At 37.6% G+C, this 22,415-nt stretch overlaps 1 protein-coding gene and 1 pseudogene across 2 annotated transcripts; both read right to left on the bottom strand.

Moving 5' to 3' along the window:
- Nucleotides 1-844: 844 nt before the first annotated feature.
- On the bottom strand, nt 845-20,658 carry LOC131304217 (MLO protein homolog 1-like; annotated as a pseudogene).
- Nucleotides 12,933-19,691, bottom strand: LOC131304214 (MLO protein homolog 1-like). 2 transcript variants are annotated; one of them, XM_058331363.1, is made up of 14 exons: nt 19,550-19,691; nt 19,291-19,348; nt 18,513-18,730; nt 17,708-17,824; nt 17,520-17,580; nt 17,349-17,434; nt 16,696-16,770; nt 16,233-16,321; nt 16,051-16,100; nt 15,614-15,654; nt 15,328-15,501; nt 14,694-14,729; nt 14,454-14,582; nt 12,934-13,579 (listed from the first exon to the last, which is right to left on the bottom strand). In XM_058331363.1, exons 1-14 carry the CDS (start codon nt 19,670-19,672, stop codon nt 13,196-13,198), a joined length of 1,641 nt encoding a protein of 546 aa, XP_058187346.1. In that variant the 5' UTR covers nt 19,673-19,691; the 3' UTR covers nt 12,934-13,195. The 2 variants fall into 2 exon arrangements, with proteins under 2 accessions (XP_058187347.1, XP_058187346.1); XM_058331364.1 differs by lacking the exon at nt 19,291-19,348 and having other exon boundaries at nt 12,933-13,579; nt 19,550-19,671.
- Nucleotides 20,659-22,415: the final 1,757 nt, after the last annotated feature.

Here is a 22,415-nt window from a genome sequence, read left to right on the forward strand (position 1 = left end):
TTTGGTCTTTTAGCCCAAAAAAAAAAAAAAACTTTCAACACTAAAAAAACTAAAAAAAGAAAGTGTGAATAATAAAAAATGGAGCGTAAATATCAATTCCCTAATTGAAATGTCAAAAAATAATGTAGTTTGAAATTGAATTGTCTAGGTGTGGTTGGTACTGCACGCTTGTTTTTTTTTTTACCCCATACCAGGGGTTGCCCAAACCCACGGATTTGCGAGGTTTACCCTCGATTGGCCGGCCCTGAGAGAGATAAGAAAACAATATGGGGGTGGCACTGTAATTGTAATAGAACTCTTTAAAACCTTTTCTCGTGAGTTATGTCCATCCATTAAAAAATAAGGGCGCCGCTATTCGCAGCCCTCTATTTACTCCCGTAGCCCACTAAATTTCGGTAAATGATTGTTGAAAATCATAAATAATATTTCGGTAAATTGCTGTTGAAAACAAGATTATATTTCGGTAACTACATGTCGAAAATATGTTCAACTTTCGGTAAACAACTGCCAAACATGCATTTTCGGTAAACATCTGTTGAAAAAAATATTATATTTTGGTAATTGGACGCTGAAAATATATCTCAATTTCGGAAACTAACTGTCGAGTATAATTGAAAATTTTTAACGGGCTATGGGAGTAAATAGAGGGCTGCGAATAGCAGCGCCCAAAAATAAAGGTCACACCTTTATGGATCGATCGCTAATAAACATGTCTTTTCATTTAAAATTAAAAGTCATTAATACGAATACATATTTTCCAAGAGGCATTAGGCTCAACGTCGTCATTGAGAACACATAGGTGCTATGAGCAACAATGTCAGTAGTTCAACCTCTCTAAAGTCTTAATCTAACTATTCTAACAATACTAACTTTTATCAAGGAAAAAAAAATACAAATATAGCTTTCGAATTTTAAACTTGCAAAGCTCCAACACTTCTAAGCCAGATTAAGTGAGAAATCAACAGCACAATGAAGATCTTCATCATCTCCTTTGGCACTATTTTTGGGTCGTCTTGTTTGATGATCACCACATGAAGCCATTGAAGGGCCTTCAACCCTTGAAGCCTCAGTTCCAGAGCAATGGGCATTAGGGGAATAGAAATTGTTTTCAACAAAAATGGACTTTTGTGTGTAGATGTGGAGCAACTGGATTGGTGGTGAGTCATGGCTTGGAGTTGGCTTCCCACTTGCTTATGAATCTGCATTTTGACACTTCTGCCCCCGTAATTTGCCTCAACTTGTTCCTCTCCCTTGCATTCTTTTGCCATCTCTTTAGAGCATTTGCTATCTGGTCTTCAAATATTGATCTCTTCATGTGGGATCCCATCTGAAAAATTTTCTACCACATTTGAGTGACTCTATGGGGAATGCCAATAATACAATGCTTTTAATACGCAAAACAACGTCGAATGCTGGGGAGTAACATTGATTGTAATCCAAGATTACATCAGGGTGTGGGGATTAAAGTGTCTTGTTATTTTGGAATAGGAGTAGGAAACAAACCAGCAAAGCCATGAATCTAGGATTCTAGACCAAGCCAAGCGATTTGGTTCGGTTTTTTAGAGGCGTGGTTTGGTCAATGTTCAAAAGACTACAAAAATTAACTCAAAAGGTTTGGTATGTGAATTTATGCTATCGGTTCTGGTTTCAAATTGATCTAAACTGCAATTACGCATATTTACATATGTACAAATATTTGATGATTATATTGAAATACTGCCTTGAAAACCGACTCGGCCATGTGTGATTTCAATAGATTTCAGAGACTAATGAAATTTGTTCAAACAAAATTTTTGATTTCGTTCTCAAATTACAAACTCACAAGATTGATTTAGTTATCAGTTTACCACAGAGCAGGACCAATCTGGTCCCGCTAAATAATTAGGAAAATAGTTCTACCTTGAGTGTCTATAATGAATCAATTTCCTATCTAATTTTCAAACTATGAATCAATGGTTTGGGTGGGCCGGTCCAGGCTTGGGCCGGGTCTTGCGTGTTTGGACTGTATTTGATTATTTTGGGTTTGGGTTGAGCTTAATGTTTTTTATGTTATGGACCTTGATAGACCTTTAAGTGTTTTGGGCTTGCCCTTGTGGTGTATTATCCAACTATTTGTTGGATTCCCTTCCCCTTCCCCCGTTTTTAATAAAATTCATTTTTGCCGATAAAAAAAAAAAACTATGAAAAAAGCCCGAAATCACATTCCTACCCCAAGGGGTTGGCCTACTGATTAAGGCATGGGCCCATACTTAGGGTTTTGCTCTCCCCTAAATTGTCTAAGGTTCGAAACTTCTTACGTGCCATCAACTCTCTTAGGACCAGTCTATACACAGCTTTGCTTTGACTTCAAGTGAGACCACTGCAAGTGGGCTATGAGATTGGTCACTTAAGAATAGTTAAGGTGCACGTAAGGTGTATGGACTCTTGAGTTTAATAAATAAATAAAAAAACATAAAAGAGTACCTGATATAGTTGTACATGTTAAATAGAACTACTCACTTGGGTTACCAAGGCATAGACAGGGAAGGTGATATAGCCGCTACACCAAGAAAAACCTTGGTCAAAATTAGTGGCAAGTTTTCATGGAAGCATGATGTTAGCCCAAACTCATACTGCATCAAAAAACCAGAGTCAGTGCAAAATTAATCCAAACCCAAAAAGAGAGTAGAAATTTAATAAGAATTCAAAAGGAAATAGAGCTCGATGCAGGTTTTTGTGATTACCCATGTCCACAGAAAGTACGCCATCTGAAATGCATTCTGCGAAATTGAAAACAACAATCTTAACAGTGGCTTATGATACATCACTCCGAAAGTTGATGCAAGATCTTTGACGATACGGTTTAGGAACAAAAAAAGTTTAGTATCATGCATTGCATTTGAGTTTTCTCTAAATGCTATATTTGAATCCTGAATTTGTCTGCTAAAACATTATGAAATGGAAATAAATCTGGTATCGTATCTAAAAGAAAGGATACTATAATTGAACTGAGACCAGTGTGGTGCCAAATTGCCAACCTATGGCTTTCCAACGATTGGAATTTCGCACTATTGCCGTTCTCTTTCCTTTGCACGTACAAATTCACAACACAAACATATCATACGTGCACTTGTCGCATAAACAAGAATGAACGCATGAATGTAACACTCTCAATAAGCATGCATTTGTTGGACCAAAACAAAAATCAATTCGAATGAATTACCTGGAACAACGTAAAATGCATCAAGAAAAGGATCAAATCAAGCTGGTTGAGCCAGAAATAATCATTTCTAGGCTCTACCACTGGAACTCCCTTCACAACAGTTGCTTGGCCTTGGATTTGCTGAGCCATTTCCATTATAATGATTTGAAGCTTTGCACCGATTATCAAGATATCTTGTTGCATAATGCGCTTCAGTGAGTTTATATGCTCGTAAGTTGTATTTAACATTTTAACATCTTAGTGCTTCGAAAGGAAAACAAGCAAATGACCAAAAAGTATTTCGTACTATGGGCGGCAGGAAGGATATTACGAAAAGTGTGTACCATCCTGCAAAAGGAGAGAATGTTAAATGATCATTTCAGATTTGAAATTTCAAAAGAATTAACCCGACGGGTATGTTGAGGCCTTGTTTCGTTGGTCGGACTAACAATGGGATGATATGCTATTCCAAACTGATGGGTAATTTCACCAAATTATATTCGAGCTGAGGGGATTACTAATACTACATTCCTCAAGGTACTGGAAATCCCATGTTTGTGGACTTGGTTATCAATGGATTACACATAGACTAAGTACTAAAATCAAACACCAGAAATGTGGTCCAGTATCATATAATTCAATCCCATATCTAATGCTGCCAATCAAATGGGTCCTAAGGATTCAGGCTGAGAGAGAGAGAGAGAGAGAGGGACTTACTATAGACATTTAGTAGTTGAAAGAGGATTATGGAGAGAGAGGGCCTTACTATAGACATTTAGTAGTTGAAAGAGGATTGCAAATATCCATAGTGGTTCACTGCCAAAAGGACATCAGTGGTTAGTGCGTGTAATAAGTAGCCCTCAAAAGTCAACAACACTGCTCATCTACATAACCATAGACGATTACACACACACACACACACACAAAGAGAGAGACCTGATACCAACAACAACTTGAAATCATCTTCTATAGATCTTTTAATATATTTGTGGAAGTTAAACTGGCTATTTGGAGCAAAATGAGCCTGCAGTTTTGTGTACAAAACAACCAGCCTCTAGTTTGAACTCGTGGGAAAATATGAGTGGGCTTTGAGCATGAAGAGACAGACAGATGGAGTGGCCTAAGGCAAATCAAACACTGGGCTAAGATTGGGTAGATAGAGCCTCTGGCTTTAGTTCTATCCAGAAACATTATTTGATCCAACTAAAAGGGCTATGGTTTGCAACATAAACCAAACCAAACCAAGCTCTCAAGTCCCAATTAATGTTTGCACCATATAGTCCAAAATTTGTTGCATATTTATAAGAAATGAAATTAACATGCTAATAATTAACTTTTGTTGATAACTCGGTATCTGTCCCAATGACATTAACACACTGATTATTACTTACGTTGATGAATCAATGTCGCATTGTCAGATAATCCACCTTTGTTACTGAGGCTAAGAATTGCCTGAAGAAAGCCACCTGCAAATACGATAATAATATAGAAATCATGTGGTGGAATTTGGGCATAGCACGCAGGAATCGGTCTCATGTGGCCAGGAAGGGGAAATGATGTAGAGGCATAGTCGACGATGTCGGGAGCCTTACACCCCGAACGCAATGGAAGCACACCCACGCACACACTAAAGAGAACAAAACGGAAAGTTTATGTGGTTCATGAAAAATCGCCTAGATCGGAACTGCCAATGAAAAGATCAACACGAAACAGCTTCCATCACTCACGAAAACTCGCCCAGATTAAAGTTCAAGAGAGATAAATCCACTATATAGATTATAGAGCATGGACATGCTCAAGAACCATAGAACCTTTGAGCAAAATTGTTTCTTACGTGGTTTGATGAAAACCAACGGAAATGTACATGCGAAGGAGATAGATAGTACAATTACGAGATTCAAAATATCCAGAAACCGGTGTGCCATTAGGATAATATATCCTACACACAATCAAATCCCAAAAAATGTTAAAGTATTGTGCCGGTCCTGCATAATACAAGACAGTGTACAAATTCAAGGGAAGAGTAACACAGAATAACCAAAAAGGGAGATAATCTTACAATCCATCTGAGGCCAGGCAGTTTAGAGAAACTAGTATGCCGCCGAACAAAGGAGGTTTCATGAGTGAACCTAAATCTTGAAGGATCTGCGAGATCAAGATCATCTTACTTGGACACTGTACTTACATCGTAAAAATAAAATAAATGATATGCTTCAATGTTAGTTACCATTCGTAAGATAATATTTCAGTGAAGTAGTTTCTAGCTCCCATGCTTTCCACTTCTTCATCTGTTAATACCAGCAAAACAAATAGTAAATATCAACTAAGTGTTAAGTGAAGTCCCACATTGCCTAGGTACCAAAGTAATATCAATAGCTAGCTTTTAGGATTGAGTTCTACCCAAGACTGTGCAACACTAAGCAGTAAAAAAATTGAAATTGAAATGAGCAATGTCTCTCTTATTTTTTTTCTTCACAGTAGAAAAGTTTGCAATTATAACATACTTTGGCCTGTGCTAGAACCATTCCGATTACACTGTATAGGATGTGGAAAACTCCAAGTAGAAAGATGAAAATGTGCAGTTGGTGCACCCCTGACCCTGCACATTCACAAACAAGGATCACATAACACAAGACATGCATGGGAAGTGAAGTACTAATTTTTCTCCATCTTTTAAGTGCAAAATGTAGATATACTTATATACACAGTATTAAAACCGAAATCTGTCAGTTGGAGGGAAAACAAAGTGAAGCCGCCCAACTTAATATCTAATGGAAGTTGCAAGCTGACTCGGTTGGGTGCTTGGCTAAGTTCATCTAAGTCAAGGGTTCAATTCTTGACAACCAATAATACCTCTAACCCCTATCAATTATAGCACAAAATTAATTACCTTTTGTGTAAAAAAAAAGACATGATTTTTAGCAGTTTTGCTGCAGCACCAGAAAAGTGTGCATCCTACTCACAATGATGCAAACCCATAATTCTGCAGGCCCACCCCTTGTGAGTATGTTGTTTGTTTTCCGTACACGGATTTTGCTGCAGCACGCGAAAAATGCACATCATACTCACAGCTGTGTAGCCCCTGTGAGAATGATCTCCGTGTGCAGATTTTGCGCATGTAGGTTTTCTGATATATCAGTGTCGAAATTTCCATACAACACAGCTACAGTTTTTTATCCCCAACCTCCTATATTCGTAATGAAACTAATGTTCATTCTTTCCTCATCTAATTGCCTCATTTTCTAACTCTGGAATTTTTGTAGCACATGCATCATGTGCGTAAAGCCTCTTGTCTCAATAAAAGTACTGGAACTTACAAATTTAGAGCAGTAGCCTTCACCACCAGTGGGAGCAGAATTTCCGGCATACCACAACAACTTTCTTCTGTTAAAGCCGTCTTTGTTATATAATAGTTTCTTGGACTCATGCTTACAAGGAAGCATGGTATCTCAAAGTTTGAGAAGGATACATATCTTAGAGATCGGACTTGTACCAGCAGTTATGAGAAGGGATATGAATCCTAGAAGCATCAACTCTGCAATTTTTTTTGTTGATGAGAATAGTATCAACACTGTCAACTAATAAATTCGAAAAAATATGTATGTAGCATTTCTTTTTACCTTCAGGGTGGGATCGCTCTTTGCTTGAGAAAATCAACGTAAACATGAGATAGGGTTTTTGGTGACAGAGGATATACCCTCCCTTTATCCCTTCAGGATGCTTCAGATGATACTATGATGAGCACTACTACGAACAAGGATGTTCAGAAATGATCCGGATAGAGATGTATCTGGAGCCGTCTAATGCACGTGAATTTTACACGATGAATGCGAAACCGCACACATCATACAACGGCGGATACATCTGTGTCCCAAGAATTTGCATATTATTACATCAAGTGCCATGCTTGGAGGCGGGAAAGACATGACAAATGGCAGCTCTTGGTTGTTGGGTAGTCATTTATGCTAATAATCTTACAATTTTAACATAAGGATGTCCATTTTATTTATCAAATGGACATGACCAGGAATTCAAAAGATAATGGATTATGGTAAGGGACAGAGAATGAGAGAAAAAGAAAGAGACCATCTTTAATCTTCTCCAAAGCCTTGGTCATGGCCTTCTTCTTTTGCTTTTGAAACCACTGTATCATTATGAAGAAATGAAAGTTACCAATTTAGAACAAATCCCTCCCAACATTTCAAATCACAGCTTAGAAAATCCACCAATTTTTTAATGCAAGTGTAATTAGTCAGGCCTTGAAAATGCCGTGCCAAGGACTCCAGAAGGCTTACAAACTACTAATTAGGACAGTACTGTAAAAGACACCCACAAAAAATTGTACCTTTCCAAGAGAATGAATCCCACGTTCAATAAGAATAGAGATGATCACGAAAACTGCAGAGACCAGTGCAACAGCCCATGTTGGTGTCTCCTTCAGCGACCGATCTCCATAAGCCCCAGACATTGCACTGCCTACCTAGCTATAGCCAGTTTATATAAAGGTATATCTGCGTGTATCCCTCACTTTCAAAATATCAACAGAAAGACAGTGCCGCCTACTATGAAAGGAAAGGGAAAATTTGGTCAAGAAAGAGCTATAAGGGTATGCTGAAATTGGAACTAGAGTTAACTATCACAATAACAGTTAGGGAGAACCAAACTTCATGAATATACTCCTATTAACACCAGTTTCACAAAGACTGTTATTTGATTCAATCAACCAATCTTATTTGATTCAGCCTAACAACTTTTATTTTACCAAGACTGTTTTGGTTATGGTTCAAAGACTGTATACATCATCTACATGAAACCGAGATAGTCACCTTCCAGAAAATTCTAATGATAACCCGCAATATGTCACAGTAGTTGTAAATCGTATTTTGCATGCATTGCTCCCCACCACTTTTGGCTTCTTATTGCAAACGCGGACACTTAAGAATAATGGTCGATTTTTTAGCAAAATGTGTATCTGAATTCTCTCCCTTTGGAACAACTTCTTGTTGTAAATTGCTAAAGCAGAGATATAAAACAAACCAAGCTACTTAAGTTTAATTGATGCTGATTCGCTAAAAGCTTAATAGAGGAGGAGTCACTCGGTAAACATGCCAAGAATGGACAAATTTTGAAACTCAATAATATTGTTATTGACAAGGAGAGGAGCTGTTGGAACAAGGAGAAGTTGTCCCAGAGTGTTTCAAAGGAGGAAGTTGAAGCTATTATGTTGATCTCTGTAGCTCAATTTCAAAGAGAGGACAGTTTGGTCTGGCAATACTCTTCTAATGGTATGTACTCCATGAACCAGGTGGCTCTTCAGAACTTAATTCCTTTAGAGGAGAGACCTTCTTCCTCTTTTATGCCAAACAAAAGTCTTTGGGCTACTATCTGGAAATTGGAGGTACCATATAAAGTTTGTCATTTTTGGTGGAGAGCTTGTAGCAATAGCTTGGCCATGAAGGAAAACTTGGTGAGAAGGAAGTGCAGTAACTCGAGAATTTGCCCAATCTGTCAGGAATATGATGAGTCAATTGAGCATCTGCTCTTTGATTGTCATTGGGCTCGGGCGGTGAGGTTTGGGTGTCATATCCAGCTCAATGTGGGCCATGGCTTGCCCATTTCGGTGCTAAAGTGGACGTCTCAGGTAGTGGAAAAGATGAAGAAGCAAGAGGCTACTAATTTTCTGTGAAAAGTTGCAGTTAGGCACATTTGGAAAGCAAGGAATGAAGTAGTGTTCAATTCCTGCTCTCGGAATCCAGTGCAGATCATGAAGCGAGCTTTGGAAGCCTTTCGTGACTTTTTCGGAATCTAAGGTGTCTCCCCTAATCCAAGTGGATAACCCGACTTCTGAGGACATTATTTCCCTATGGAAGGCTCCAGATCAAGGGTGTTACAAGATGAATTGTGATGTGGCGATGCAAAGCAATGGAAAGGATGCTAAGCTGACTAGCTGAGTGTGGTTGTTAGAGATTGGAGAGGCAAATTGATAAACGGCTCTGTGTGTGTTGGACCTGTTGGTTCTCCAATCCAGGGTGAAGTGTTAGCAATCCGGACAGCATGCAGGATGGTGAACGATTTGGGGATGGATCGTGTTGTGATTGAATCTGATAACCAACTTGCCATTAAGCTTAAAGTACCTGAATTGGTACCCCTTGGGCGATCCTTCTTTAATTATCAGCACATTTTGAGGCTTCAAGTCTAGACGAACCATCCCCAATTCATGCAAATGCACAAGTCTGGAAACCATATCCTTGTAGTATTACGAAAGGAAATAAAAGAGTCCGGTTCCTCTCCAATCCATAGGAAATTGGAGGATCCTCCAATTCCAATTCAATGGTTAAGATTACCCTAGTATCTTCAACCCAAAACACATATGGTATTCTACGGGCAATCAATTACTCCTCAAATATTCCCCAATTACCAATTATCACATTTCAAGCACCAATTTACAAGATTCCAAATATTAGTAAAATTTCATATTGCAACTTTAATAATATGTGTAGATTCACAGGGTTAATCAAAGAACTCTTTTTACATTTCTTCTAAAATATTTTTTCTACGTTCAATTACTTACTCCTACGATTTCTTTCTAATTTTTATAGCTGAATCTTAATTTCAACTTTCTTACATACAAGAACAACTACATCAATGAGTACATAACACAATGCGAAGCACACGTGGAAATACACTTCAGTAAAAAAATCTCATGAGTTACATAATAAGATAATATCAATGAAAAAAACCATGCTAAAAGAAAAAAAAATTACTGATATAATATTAGTAAAAAAAATCCTCATGAGCAATATGATATCGGTCGAATAAAATCCTCATGAGCTACATAATTTTTTTTTTTCAGAGGCAGGTTTAATGGGGAGAGAAGACGCCGTTCAAAAAAAATTAATGAATTTTTTGTAACAACTTCGAAGATTAATGAATTTTTTTTGCCGTTCAAAAAACGGGGAGGGAAGATGCTTATGTAATTGAGAAATATTGGAGGAGTAATTGGATGCCCATAGAATACCATATGAGCTTTGAGGATTGAGTTACTAGAGTAATCTTGACCATTGAATTAGAATTGGAGAATCCTCCAATTCTCTAAGGATTGGAGAAGAGCCAAACTCGAAATAAAAGCATATCAAGCAAATACTGAGATGCAATCTAATTAAAAGGACAAGTTTTAAACCTGCGTGCTTTTAAAAAGATCAACAAGACAATCTAGCGTAAACTTATAACTGCATTATGAAAATTGGTACAGGAACATAAGATTACATTGCTGGCTTTTGCATTCTTGATGTAGCTCAATAGCTCACATATCCAGTCATCGATTCTTATGGCCGTTTACGAATTACGAATAGTAGTGACTGCCAGAACTTGTGTGGGCATTGGGAATTGGATAAAAAAAAATACATGAGACATTGCACAATGCCTCTTTACAAATTGCCTTTTTGGTCAATAAGTCTAAAATCTTGAACATAATCCGCTCATGATATCTGCACTGGCAATAGATTACTCAAAATTCAAATGTGCTCATGGAAATGAGATTCTGTTCCAGATTCAATGCAGAGAACAATGAAAGAGGTCCAGTCTACTTAAAGTCTACTCAAGTCAAATTCCAGCAGAAGGGCTTGGGCCCAATAGTACAGATATACTCCTTTCTGCAAATGAACCGAAAAATTACTAGTACTTTGTAAGGGATAAGCGTTATTCACTATCAGAAATATCAGAAAATATCATGCAGATTCCCACCTATGGACAACACAAAACTTCATGGCCTTAAAGGATTGGATACATACTCTATTCGTTAATTGTAAGTAACACAATTTTTATTCAAAATGAGCTTCAAATGGAATTCTACCCAGGAACAATTTTTTTATATTAATCTTTGAAGTTGTTACAGAGATTAACAATATTAAGAATGGATGGCATCATAATCCTAAGCAAAGAACAATATTATGCCCATCCAAGACCCAAACCCTAGATTAGCAAGAAACCAACTAAGATAACACCCATTGGGACAAGCCCACACACCTAACGAGCGAAGCCCAAAAAACTAAAACCCTAAAGAGAAACCACCACCACCAATGCACCACCGAGCCCTGATTAGCAGAGGCCCAAACAACGGCAGTAGGAAACAGCCCGCTGGAGAAGCACGATGAGGACGGCACCAGAACAACACTCAAAAGTCAAAACAGCTGAAACCTAAAACCTTGACTATCTGATTCTGGCCATTATTTTTGCCTGACCTTTTTTTTTTTTTTTTTTGGAGAGAGATAGAAAGAGAAATGAGATTAATAATTGAAGAAAAAACCTATGAAAAACCATAAGTAAAAAGAGAAATTAGGTTTTGGGACCCAAAATGAACACATTCTTAAAGATTTAATTGTTTAAATAACACCAAATACAAAATAAAATTCTTAACAAATAAAAAAAACAACTAAACTTAATATGAAAATTGGAAAGAAAAAAAAAAAACAAATCAACGAGGGGTCCTTGACCCCTGGACACCCACAAGTAGCTACGTCTTTGAACAAGAGTTTAACTTTTTTCCGAAAAATTTTCATTTAAATTCGGACAGTTGAAAGCCGAAATGGACAGTCCAAATCACACAGCTCCGTGGATAAAGAAATTAAATTACGGTCCCTCCCTGAATAACTCAATCTCCCAATAACATTGAGATGTGCTTCTTGTATAAAGGCTTTTGTGCTCCTTCTGTAACACACGAAATCAAAGAAGCACATTTCTGGTTGCATTTTCTCTCTCTAGCCACAAATTTTACATTTTGGACCTTAGCTTCTTTTTTTATCAGACTTTTGGACCTTAGCTCAATGGAACAATATGCTGCTGAAACATGGAAGAATTGAAATGTGAGATTTAACATAAGGAATCTCAGCGTTGATGCCCTCAGTCTGAACCGAATACGACTCTAATTAAGATTCATCCCATAAATTTCACAATTTGTCTCCACGACTCACGTTACACACGATCGGTGAAACACGGGGTGCCAAGTATGAACCGATTTGCCCATATTGTGTGTAAAATAATGGAGAGAGATTAGTGCCGACTCTATTATTTGGGTTGTCTAAGTCTGACCTTAAACTTGATTATCCATAAAAAAATAAAAAATAAATAAAAAATACAAGCCAAAAAAAATACTCCATCCGTTCATTTTTAAGTGTCCCACTTCGTAATTTCAATTTATTAAAAAAACATTATCATTACACCTTTCACATCAACTTTTACCTCTATTTTCCATACTTACCCTCTATGGAGACATCATCATTACACTTTTACGCACTAACTTTTTAAAATGGAATCTACTTTTAGGGACAAAATTGAAAATGTACCCACTTTACCCACTAACTTTACAAAATGGACACTTATTAAGCGACAGCCCAAAATGAAATACTGGACATTAAAAAGTGGACGGAGGGAGTATTCAAGATTAACAATGTGTTTTTGGCTTGAATTACGTCAAAAAAAAAAAAAATCAAAATCACAATGTAACCCAATTGCAGTGCTTTATGATTAAAATAACAAGATTCGATTCAAACAAAATAATTTCTCTTTGCATTTTTTGAAGCAAATTCTATAATTAAGTCATCATACTTTAATTTATCTAAATACTCATTTTCTATTAAGATCACATCATAGTCAATCAACTTAATCTCTTTTGTGAAATGGTAATTCGAAAGTAAATTTTTATCAATTTCAACTTAGAAATGGTAGTCATGTCCCTCCATTCAAAAATAGAAGTCACACCTTTATGCATCGATCGCTAATAAACATGTCTCTTCATTTAAAACTAAAAGTCACATCTCTAATACAAACATATATTTCGCAAGAGGCCTTTAGCTCAACAACATCATGGAGTGCACATAGGTCCTAAGAATAAAGGGGTCAAGAGTTCAACCCTTCTAAGGTCCTTATCTAACTATTGTAAAAATACTAACTTTTGCCGTGAAAAAAAAATACAAATATAGCTTTCAAATTTTAAAACCTTACAAAGCTCCAACACTTCTAAGCCAGATTAAGTGAGAAATCAACATCATAATGAAGATCGTCATCATCTTCTTTTGCACTATTTTCGGGTCTTGTTTGATGATCACCACATGAAACCATTGAAGGGCCTTCAACCCTTGAAGCCTCAGTTTCAGAGCAATGGGCATTAGGGGAATAGAAATTGTTTTCAATTCCAATGGACTTGTGTGTGTAGATGTGGAGCAAGTGGATTGGTGGTGAGTCATGGCTTGGAGTTGGCTTGCCACTTATGAACCTGAAATTTGACACTTCTGCCCCCGTAATTTGCCTCAACTTCTTCCTCTCCTTTGCTTTCTTTTGCCATCTCTTTAGAGCATTTGCTATCTGGTCTTCAAAAATGGATCTCTTCATGTGGGATCCCATCTGGAAAATTTTCTACCACATTTGAGTGACTCTATGGAAATGCCAATAATACAATGCTTTTAATACGCAAAATGACGTCGAATGTTGTGGAGTAACATTGATTGTAATCCATGATTACATAGGGGTGTGGGGATTAAGTGACTAGTTATTTTGGAATAGGAGTGGGAAACAAACCCGTAGAGCCATGAATCTAGTCCAAGCCAAGCGATTTGGTTCGGTTTTTCAGAGGCGTGGTTTGGTCAATGTTTAAAAAATTACGAAAATTAACTCAAAAGGCTTGGTATGTGGATTTAAGTTATCGGTTCTGGTTTCAAACCGATCTAAACTGCAATTACGCATATTTACATATGTATGAATATTTGATGATTATATTGAAATACTGCCTTGAAAACAGACTTCGGTTTGTGATTTCAATGGATTTCAAAGACTAATGAAATTTGTTCAAAAAAATGTTCTGGTTTGGTTCTCAAAATTACAATTAGTTTTACCAAAGAGCAAGACCAATCTGGTCCATGCTCACCGCTTATTGATTAGAAAAATAGTTCCACCTTGAGTGTCTACAATGAATCGATTTCCTATCTAATTTTCAAACTATGAAAAAAAACTGAAATCACAATTCTACCCCAAGGGGTTGGCCTACTGTTAAGGCCTAGGCCCATACTTAGAGTTTTGCTCCCTCCTACATTATCTAAGGTTCAAAACTTCTTAGGTGCCATCTGCTTTGACTTCAATTGAGAAGCCCTGCAAGGGCGTGGTGGGATTGGTCTCTCAAGATTAGTCGAGGTGCACGTAAGGTGGTCCGGATACTTGAGTTTAATAAAAAAACATAAAAGGGTACCTAATGTAGTTGTACATGTTAAATAGAACTACTCACTTGGGTTACCAAGGCATAGACAGGGAAGGTGATATAGCCACATAAAACTTGAAAAGCTACACCAAGAAAAACCTTGGTCAAAATTAGAGGCAAGTTTTCATGGAAGCATGATGTTAGCCCAAACTCATACTGCATCAAAAATCCAGAGTCAGTGAAAAATTTAACCAAACCCAAAAAAGAGATTAGAAATTTAACGAGGATTCAGAAGGAAATAGAGCTGGATGCAGGGTTTTTTATTACCCATGTCCACAGAAAGTAAGCCATCTGAAATGCATTCTGCAAAATTGAAAACGACATCTTAACATCAGCTTATGATACATTGCTCCGAAAGTTGGTGCAAAATGTTTGACGATACGGTTTAGGAACAAAAATCAGTTTGGTATCATGCATTGCATTTCAGATTTCTCTAAATGATATATTTGGATCCTGAATTTGTCTGCTAAAACAATATGAAATGGAAAAAATTTGAAAATGTGACTAAAAGAAAGGATACCATATTCAACAATTACACATTCATTTCTTCTCATTTTCCTAATCCAACAGAAACTTGATTATTAAGCTTCCACAGTTCTATGTGACCTTTCCTTCCCCTTCTAATAGTGTGAACACGCCATGGGCTCAGACCAAGACTGAACACCAAAGAGGAGCAAAAGTTAATCAAACTGAGACCAGTGTGGTGCCAAATTGCTCTATGGCTTTCCAATGATTGGAATTTGGCACTACTGGCGTTCTCTTTCCTTTGCACATACATATTTAAAACACATACATATCATAAGCGCACTTGTCACATAAACAAGAATGAACGCGTGAATGTAACACTCTGAATAAGCATGCAATTGTTGGACCAAAACAGAAATCAATTCGAATGAATTACCTGGAACAACGTGAAATGCATCAAGAAAAGGATCAAATCAGGCTGGTTGAGCCAAAAATAATCGTTTCTAGGCTCTACCACTGGAATTCCCTTCACAATGGTTGCTCGGTCTTGGATTTGCTGAGCCATTTCCATTATAATGAGTTGAAGCTTTGCACCGATTATCAAGATCATCTGGTTGCATAACGGGTTCAGTGAGTTTATGTGCTTTTAAGTAGTAATTAACATTTTAACATCTTAGTGCTTCGAAAGGAAAACAAGCAAACAACCAAAAAGTATTTCGTACTATGGGCGGCAGGAAGGATATGACGAAAAGTGTGTACCATCCTGCAAAAGGAGAGAATGGAAAATGATCATTTCAGATTTGAAATTCCAAAAGACAAACACAACGAGTATGTTGAGGCCTTGAGGCTATGTTTCATTGGTCAGACTAACAATGGGATGATATGCTACTCCAATGGATGCGTAATTTCACCAAATTAACGCTGAGGGGACTACTCATACAACATTCCTCAAGGTATTGGAAATCCCATGTTTGTGGACTTGGTTATCAATGGATTACACATCCCTCCACTAAATACTAAAATCAAACACTAGAAATGTGGTCTCGTATCGTATAATTCAATCCCATACCTAAAGCAGCCAATCAAATGGGCCCTAAGGATTCAAGCTGAGAGAGAGAGAGAGAGAGAGAGAGAGAGAGAGAGAGAGAGAGAGGCCTACTGTAGACATTTAGTAGTTGAAAGAGGATTGCAAATATCCATAGTGGTACACTGCCAAAAGGACATCAGTGGTTAGTGCATGTAATAATTCAGTACTCGGTAGACCTCAACACTACACCTCATCCACACAGCCATGGACAATTACACGCATGCATACAGAGAGAGAGAGAGAGAGAGAGAGACCTGATACCAACAACCAATTTGAAATCATCTTCCATAGATCTTTTGATATACTTGTGGAAATTGAATTGGCTATTTGGAGCAAAATGAGCCTGCAGTTGTATACAAAACATCTAGGCTCTCGTTAGAACTCATGGGAAAAAATGAGTGATAATGACCAATGGGTTTTGAGCATGAAGAGAGAGATAGAAGGAGCGGCCCGAGGCAAATCAAACACTGGGCTAGTTTGGGTAGATAGAGCCTCTGGCTTTAGTTCTATCCAGAACATTATTTGATCCAAGTATCCAACAAAAAGGGCTATGGTTTGCAATGTAAACCAAACCGAGCGTTTAAGTCCCAATTAATGTTTGCACAATCTAGTCCAAAATTTATTATATTAAGAAAATGAAATTAACGCGTTAATAATTAAATTTTTTTGATATCTCGGTAGCTGAACCAATGACATAACACACTGATTATTACTTACATTGATGAATCCATGTCGCATTGTGAGATAATCCACATTTGTTACTGAGGCAAAGAATTGCCTGAAGAAAGCCACCTGCAAATACATTGTCATTAAAGGGAAAGGGGAAAACTTTAACTTTTCAAAAGTTTTGTTAGCAAGAGGAAAGATAATATAGGAATCATGTGGTGGAACTTGGGCATAGCACGCAGGAATCGGCCTCGTGTGACCAGGAAGGGGAATGATGAAGAGGCATAGTCGACGATGTCGGGAGCCTTAAACCCCAAACGCAATGGAAGCACACACTAAATAGAACAAAACAGAAAGTTTACGTGGTTCATGAAACCTCCCCTAGCTTCAAGTTCAAGATAAATCCACTATATAGATTTTAGAGCATGGACATGCTCAAGAACCATAGAACCTTTGAGCAAACTCGTTTCTTACGTGGTTTGATGAAAACCAACGGAAATGTACATGCGAGGGAGATAGATAGTACTATTACAAGATTCAAAATATCCAGAAACCGATGTGCCATTAGGATTAGGATAATATATCCTACACACAATCAAACCCCAAACCATGTAAAGTATTGTACCGGTCCTGCATAATACAAGACAGTGTACAAATTCAAGGGAAGAGTTCCACAGAATAACCAAAAAGGGAGATAATCTTACAATCCATCTGAGGCCAGGCAGTTTGGAGAAACTAGTATGCCGCCGAACAAAGGAGGTTTCATGAGTGATCCTAAATCTTGAAGGATCTGCGAGATCAAGATTAATCATCTACTTGGACACTTTATTTTCGACCAAAAAATAAAATAAAAGATATGCTTCAATGTTAGTTACCATTTGTAAATTCATATTCCAGTGAAGTAGTTTCTATCTCCCATGCTTTCCACTTCTTCATCTGTTAATACCGGTAAAACAAATAGTAAATCACAACTAATTACTTAGCAGTAAAAATTTTAAATTAATTAGAAATGAGTCTCTTATATTTTTTCTTCGCAGTAGAAAAGTTCGCAATTATAACATACTTTGGCCTGTGCTAGAGCCATTCCGATTACACTGTATAGGATGTGGAAAACTCCGAGTAGAAAGATGAAAATGTGCAGTTGGTGCACCCCTGATTGAGAAATCAATTGTATTTTGCCCTGCACATTCACAAACAAGGATCACATAACACAAGACATGCATGGGAAGTGAAGTACTTATTTTTCTAGATCTTTTAAGTGAAAAATGTAGATATACTTACATACACATAGTATTAGAACCGAAATCTGTCAGTTGGTGAGAAAACAAAGTGAAGCCGCCCAACTTAATTTCTAATGGAAGTTGCAAGCTGACTCAGTTGGGTGCTTGGCTAACTTCATCTAAGTCAAGGGTTCAATTCTTGACAACCAAAAACACCTCTAACCCCTAAAACTTATTGTACAAAAAAAAGACTATTTTTTGCTGCAGCACCAGAAAGGTGCACATCCTACTCACAATGATGCAAGCCCATAATTCTCCAGGCCCACCCCTTGTGAGTGTGCTGTTTGTTTTCGGTATGCAGATTTTGCTGCAGCACCCGAAAAATGCACATCATACTCACAGCTGTGTAGCCCCTGTGAGAATGATCTCAGTGTGCAGATTTTGTGCATATAGGTTTTCTGATATATCAGTGTCGAATTTTCCATACAACACAGCTACAGTTTTTTAACCTCAACCTCCAACATTTGTAATGAAACTAATGTTCATTCTTTCCTCATCTAATTTCCTCATTTTCTAACTCTGGAATTTTTGTAGCACATGAATCATGCGCGTAAAGCCTCTTGTCTAGATAAAAGTACTTGAACTTACATATTTAGAGCAGTAGCCTTCACCACCAGCAGGAGCAGAATTTCCGGCATACCACAGCAACTTTCTTCTGCTAAAGCCATCTTTGTTATATAATAACTTCTTGGACTCATGCTTACAAGGAAGCATGATATCTCCAAATTTGAGAGGGATGCATATCTTAGAGATTGGATTTGTACCAGCAGTTATGAGGAGGGATATGAATCCTAGAAGCATCAACTCTGCAATTTTTTTTTGTTGTTGATGAGAATAGAATCATCACAGTCAACCAATAAATTTGAAAAAATATGTATGTAGCATCTCTTTTTTCCTTCGGGGTGGGATCCTTATCCCATGCTCTTTGCTTGAGAAAAAAAAAATGTAAACACAAGATATGATTTTTGGCGAGAGAGGATATACCCTCCCTTTATCCCTTCAGGATGCTTCAGATGATACTATGATGAGCACTATTACGAACAAGGATTTTCGGACATGATCCGGATAGAGATGTATCTGGAGCCGTCTAATGCACGTGAATCCTACATTAAAACCCACACACATCGGACAGCTGCGGATACATCTGTGTCCCAAGAATTTGCATGTTATGAAATCAAGTGTCATGCTGGGAGGCGGTAGAGACATGACAAATGGAAGCTCATGGTTGTTGGTAGTCGTTTATGCTAATAATCTTAAAATTTTAACAAAAGGATGTCCATTTTATTTATCAAATGGACATGATCAGGAATTTAGAAGACAATGGATTATGGTAAGGGACAGAGAAGGAGAGGAAAAAAAAAGATACCATCTTTAATCTTCTCCAAAGCCTCGGTCATGGCCTTCTTCTTGTGCTTTTGAAACCACTGTATCATTATGAAGAAATGAAAGTTACCAATTCAGAACAAATCCCTCCCAACATTTCAAATTACAGCGTACAAAATCTACCATTTTTTTTAATGCAAGTGTAATTAGTCAGGCCATGAAAATGCCCTGCCAAGGACTCTAGAAGGTTTACAAACTACTAATTAGAACAGGACTGTAAAAGACACCAAAAAAAATTGTACCTTTCCAAGAGAATGAATCCCATGTTCAATAAGAATTGAGATGATCACAAAAACTGCAGAGACCAGTGCAACAGCCCATGTTGGTGTCTCCTTCAGTGACCGATCTCCATACGCCCCAGACATTGGACTGCCTACCTTGACAACATATATATCAAAATTTGATTGAGAAAAATGAACACGGTCTACAACGTCAAGCTATAGCCAGTTTATATAAAGGCACATCTGCATGTATCCCTAACTTTCAATGCATCAACAGAAAGACGGTGCCGCCTACTATGAAAGGAAAGGGAAAATTTGGTCAAGAAAGAGCTATAAGGGTATGCTGAAATTGGAACAAGAGAACTATCACAATACTAAAAGTTAGGGAGAACCAAACTTCATGAATCTACTCCTGTTAACACCAATTTTACAAAGACTGTTATTTGATTCAATCAATCAATCTTATTTGATTCAGCCTAACAACTTTTATTTTACCAAGACTGTTTTGGCGATGGTTCAAAGACTGTATACGTCATCTACATGAAACCGAGATAGTCACCTTCCAGAAAATTCTAACGATAACCTGCAATATGTCACAGTAGTTGTAAATTGTATTTTTCATGCATTGCTCCCCACCACTTTTGGCTTCTTATTGCAAACGTGGACACTTAAGTAAGAGAATAATGGTCGATTTTTAGCAAAATGTGTTTCTGAATTCTCCCCCATTGGAACCACTTGTAGTTGTAAATTGCTAAAGCAGAGATATAAAACAAACAAAGCTACTTAAGTTTAATTGATGCGGATTCGCTAAAAGCTTAATCGAGGAGGGGTCACTCGGTAAACATGCCAAGCATGGACAAATTTTGAAACTCAATAATATTTTGAGCTTACTCAATAAACTGAAGTGCACTCTTTGAGCGTATAATACTATAATAATCTAAGACCAAGTTGGTCTTGATTGGTGTGCATTTAAGATCTAGTCAGAAGATAAACAATTAAGTTTTGAACGCGTACTGAAACTTTTAAACTTTCAAGCCAAATTTGAGCAATCCACTACAGCACTACCTAACTGGTCCATAGCCCTTGTCAAAGTGATATTCTCAGGTTTTGTTGTTTGAGAACCCAAGACTTAGGCTACTATAATGCAATTTGACTGTTTAACGAACTCACAATGTTTCAGTGCAAATTTTCTTTTGGAAATGTATGAGCTGATAAGTACACATTAGAATTCATGGATAACATATCTCTGAAAGAATTTGCTAGATTGACTCCACTTAGACATGGATTCAGATTCAAGTCACAAAATATAAGCAATCCCCCAGGTTGGTGCAGTGGTAGTCATCTGGCAACCAGGGGCCTCAGGAGGCTTTGGTCTAGGATTCGACTGCCACCTACGTGCTATCAATTCCTTGTTGGGCAAGTCCATGCTGCGCTTTGGCCCGGCTCTAATCAGGCCCCAAGAGGATGGTGGGATTGGTCCTCAGATTAGTCTAGTCATCGGGCTAGATAACGAGCTATCAAAATTCAAAGATCATAAACGTGACTTTCCAACAAAGGGTGGCAACTGGGATTTTTTGGGTGAAACGAAATTTTCCGCATCAAAATTGTTTTCATTGAATGATTAGCACTTAAATTCCGGTCAATGATGTCCTAATATTCACTGCTGTGGTTTAACTATTGACCCAATCAATAAGATCTATGTAAGAACAAATCAGCCACCCGAAAAGGCTTGAGCTGGACACTGGATAAAGGCATAAGAAGCATAGGACACTTATCTTGGCCTCTGGGTTCAAATCATATTGACTGTCCAAAAATGTGTAAGTAGTAACAAATACTGCATCAAAAAATATATTCAGTCTCCATCACTTAGTATAATATAATGTTGAGATCTCCCCACCTAACGCGTTAAGCATTTAAGTTGAACATAAATTTCTACATGGTATCCAGAACTCATTCCATCCCACATTTGAAACATTTACTATACACACCAGAATGACGGAACCCCCCCAAAATTTCACAATTATAGACCTGAAAAAGGCTCGACTTGACAGAACTCAAACGCAACTGTACGTGAGGGGATGTCAAAGAGTAAATCCTACGTGAGTCATAAAATTGATGATCACTTAACATGTTGGGAACTCTTTGCCTAATAGCATTGGATACAAAGTAACATTTGGACACGAACTTGTGTAGGGAATAGGGATTCATGGATGGAGGAAATAAAAATGGGACGGAAACAAAGAGAATAATGGAATAGGAGAACTGGGTTTCAAGTCATTGTCATTTCCCATACTCCTCTCACAGTGATCCAAACACAACCTAAGACCTCGTTTGCTTGGCAGTGACATACTTTCGCCGAAAAAGAAAAACTAACTTACGTATCCAACTTGTGTTAAGTCATTTTCCGAAGCATGTTGCGGGACAGTTTATGTCACCGGAGTTTGTATCATCCCAGCGCCGGTGGCCGGTGAAAGAGGCTGGTACCCTGGCAGTGAAGTCGGTGGCTCCATTAATGGTTCCAGTGAGAGGTATTAAGGGAGAAATTGGCATGGTTATCAGAAATGATTCATGCACAGCAGCTGTGCACAGCGGCCGTTTTCTTCTGCCTCGGGTCGCGCAAAGATGATCGGAGCCGCTCATTTTGTTCAAAATAGGTCGTTTAAGGTCTCTGTAAAAAATGAGCTTCGTTCGATATCATTAGAGGCGTTAACAAAACACCCAAAATCACTTCAGAATTTAGGCTAAATAATTTACACAAAAACCTTCTCTCTCTCAACAATGTTTTCAAAAAATAATTTTAAAAAAGTATAACTTTCAGATTTTTTTTTCCTGTTTTTTTCAGAAACCCTTTTTTTTTCTTTTTACAAAAAACAACTTTTTCAAAAAA

This window comes from Rhododendron vialii, chromosome 10a (assembly GCF_030253575.1).
Source record: "Rhododendron vialii isolate Sample 1 chromosome 10a, ASM3025357v1".
NCBI classification, from domain to species: Eukaryota; Viridiplantae; Streptophyta; class Magnoliopsida; order Ericales; family Ericaceae; genus Rhododendron; species Rhododendron vialii.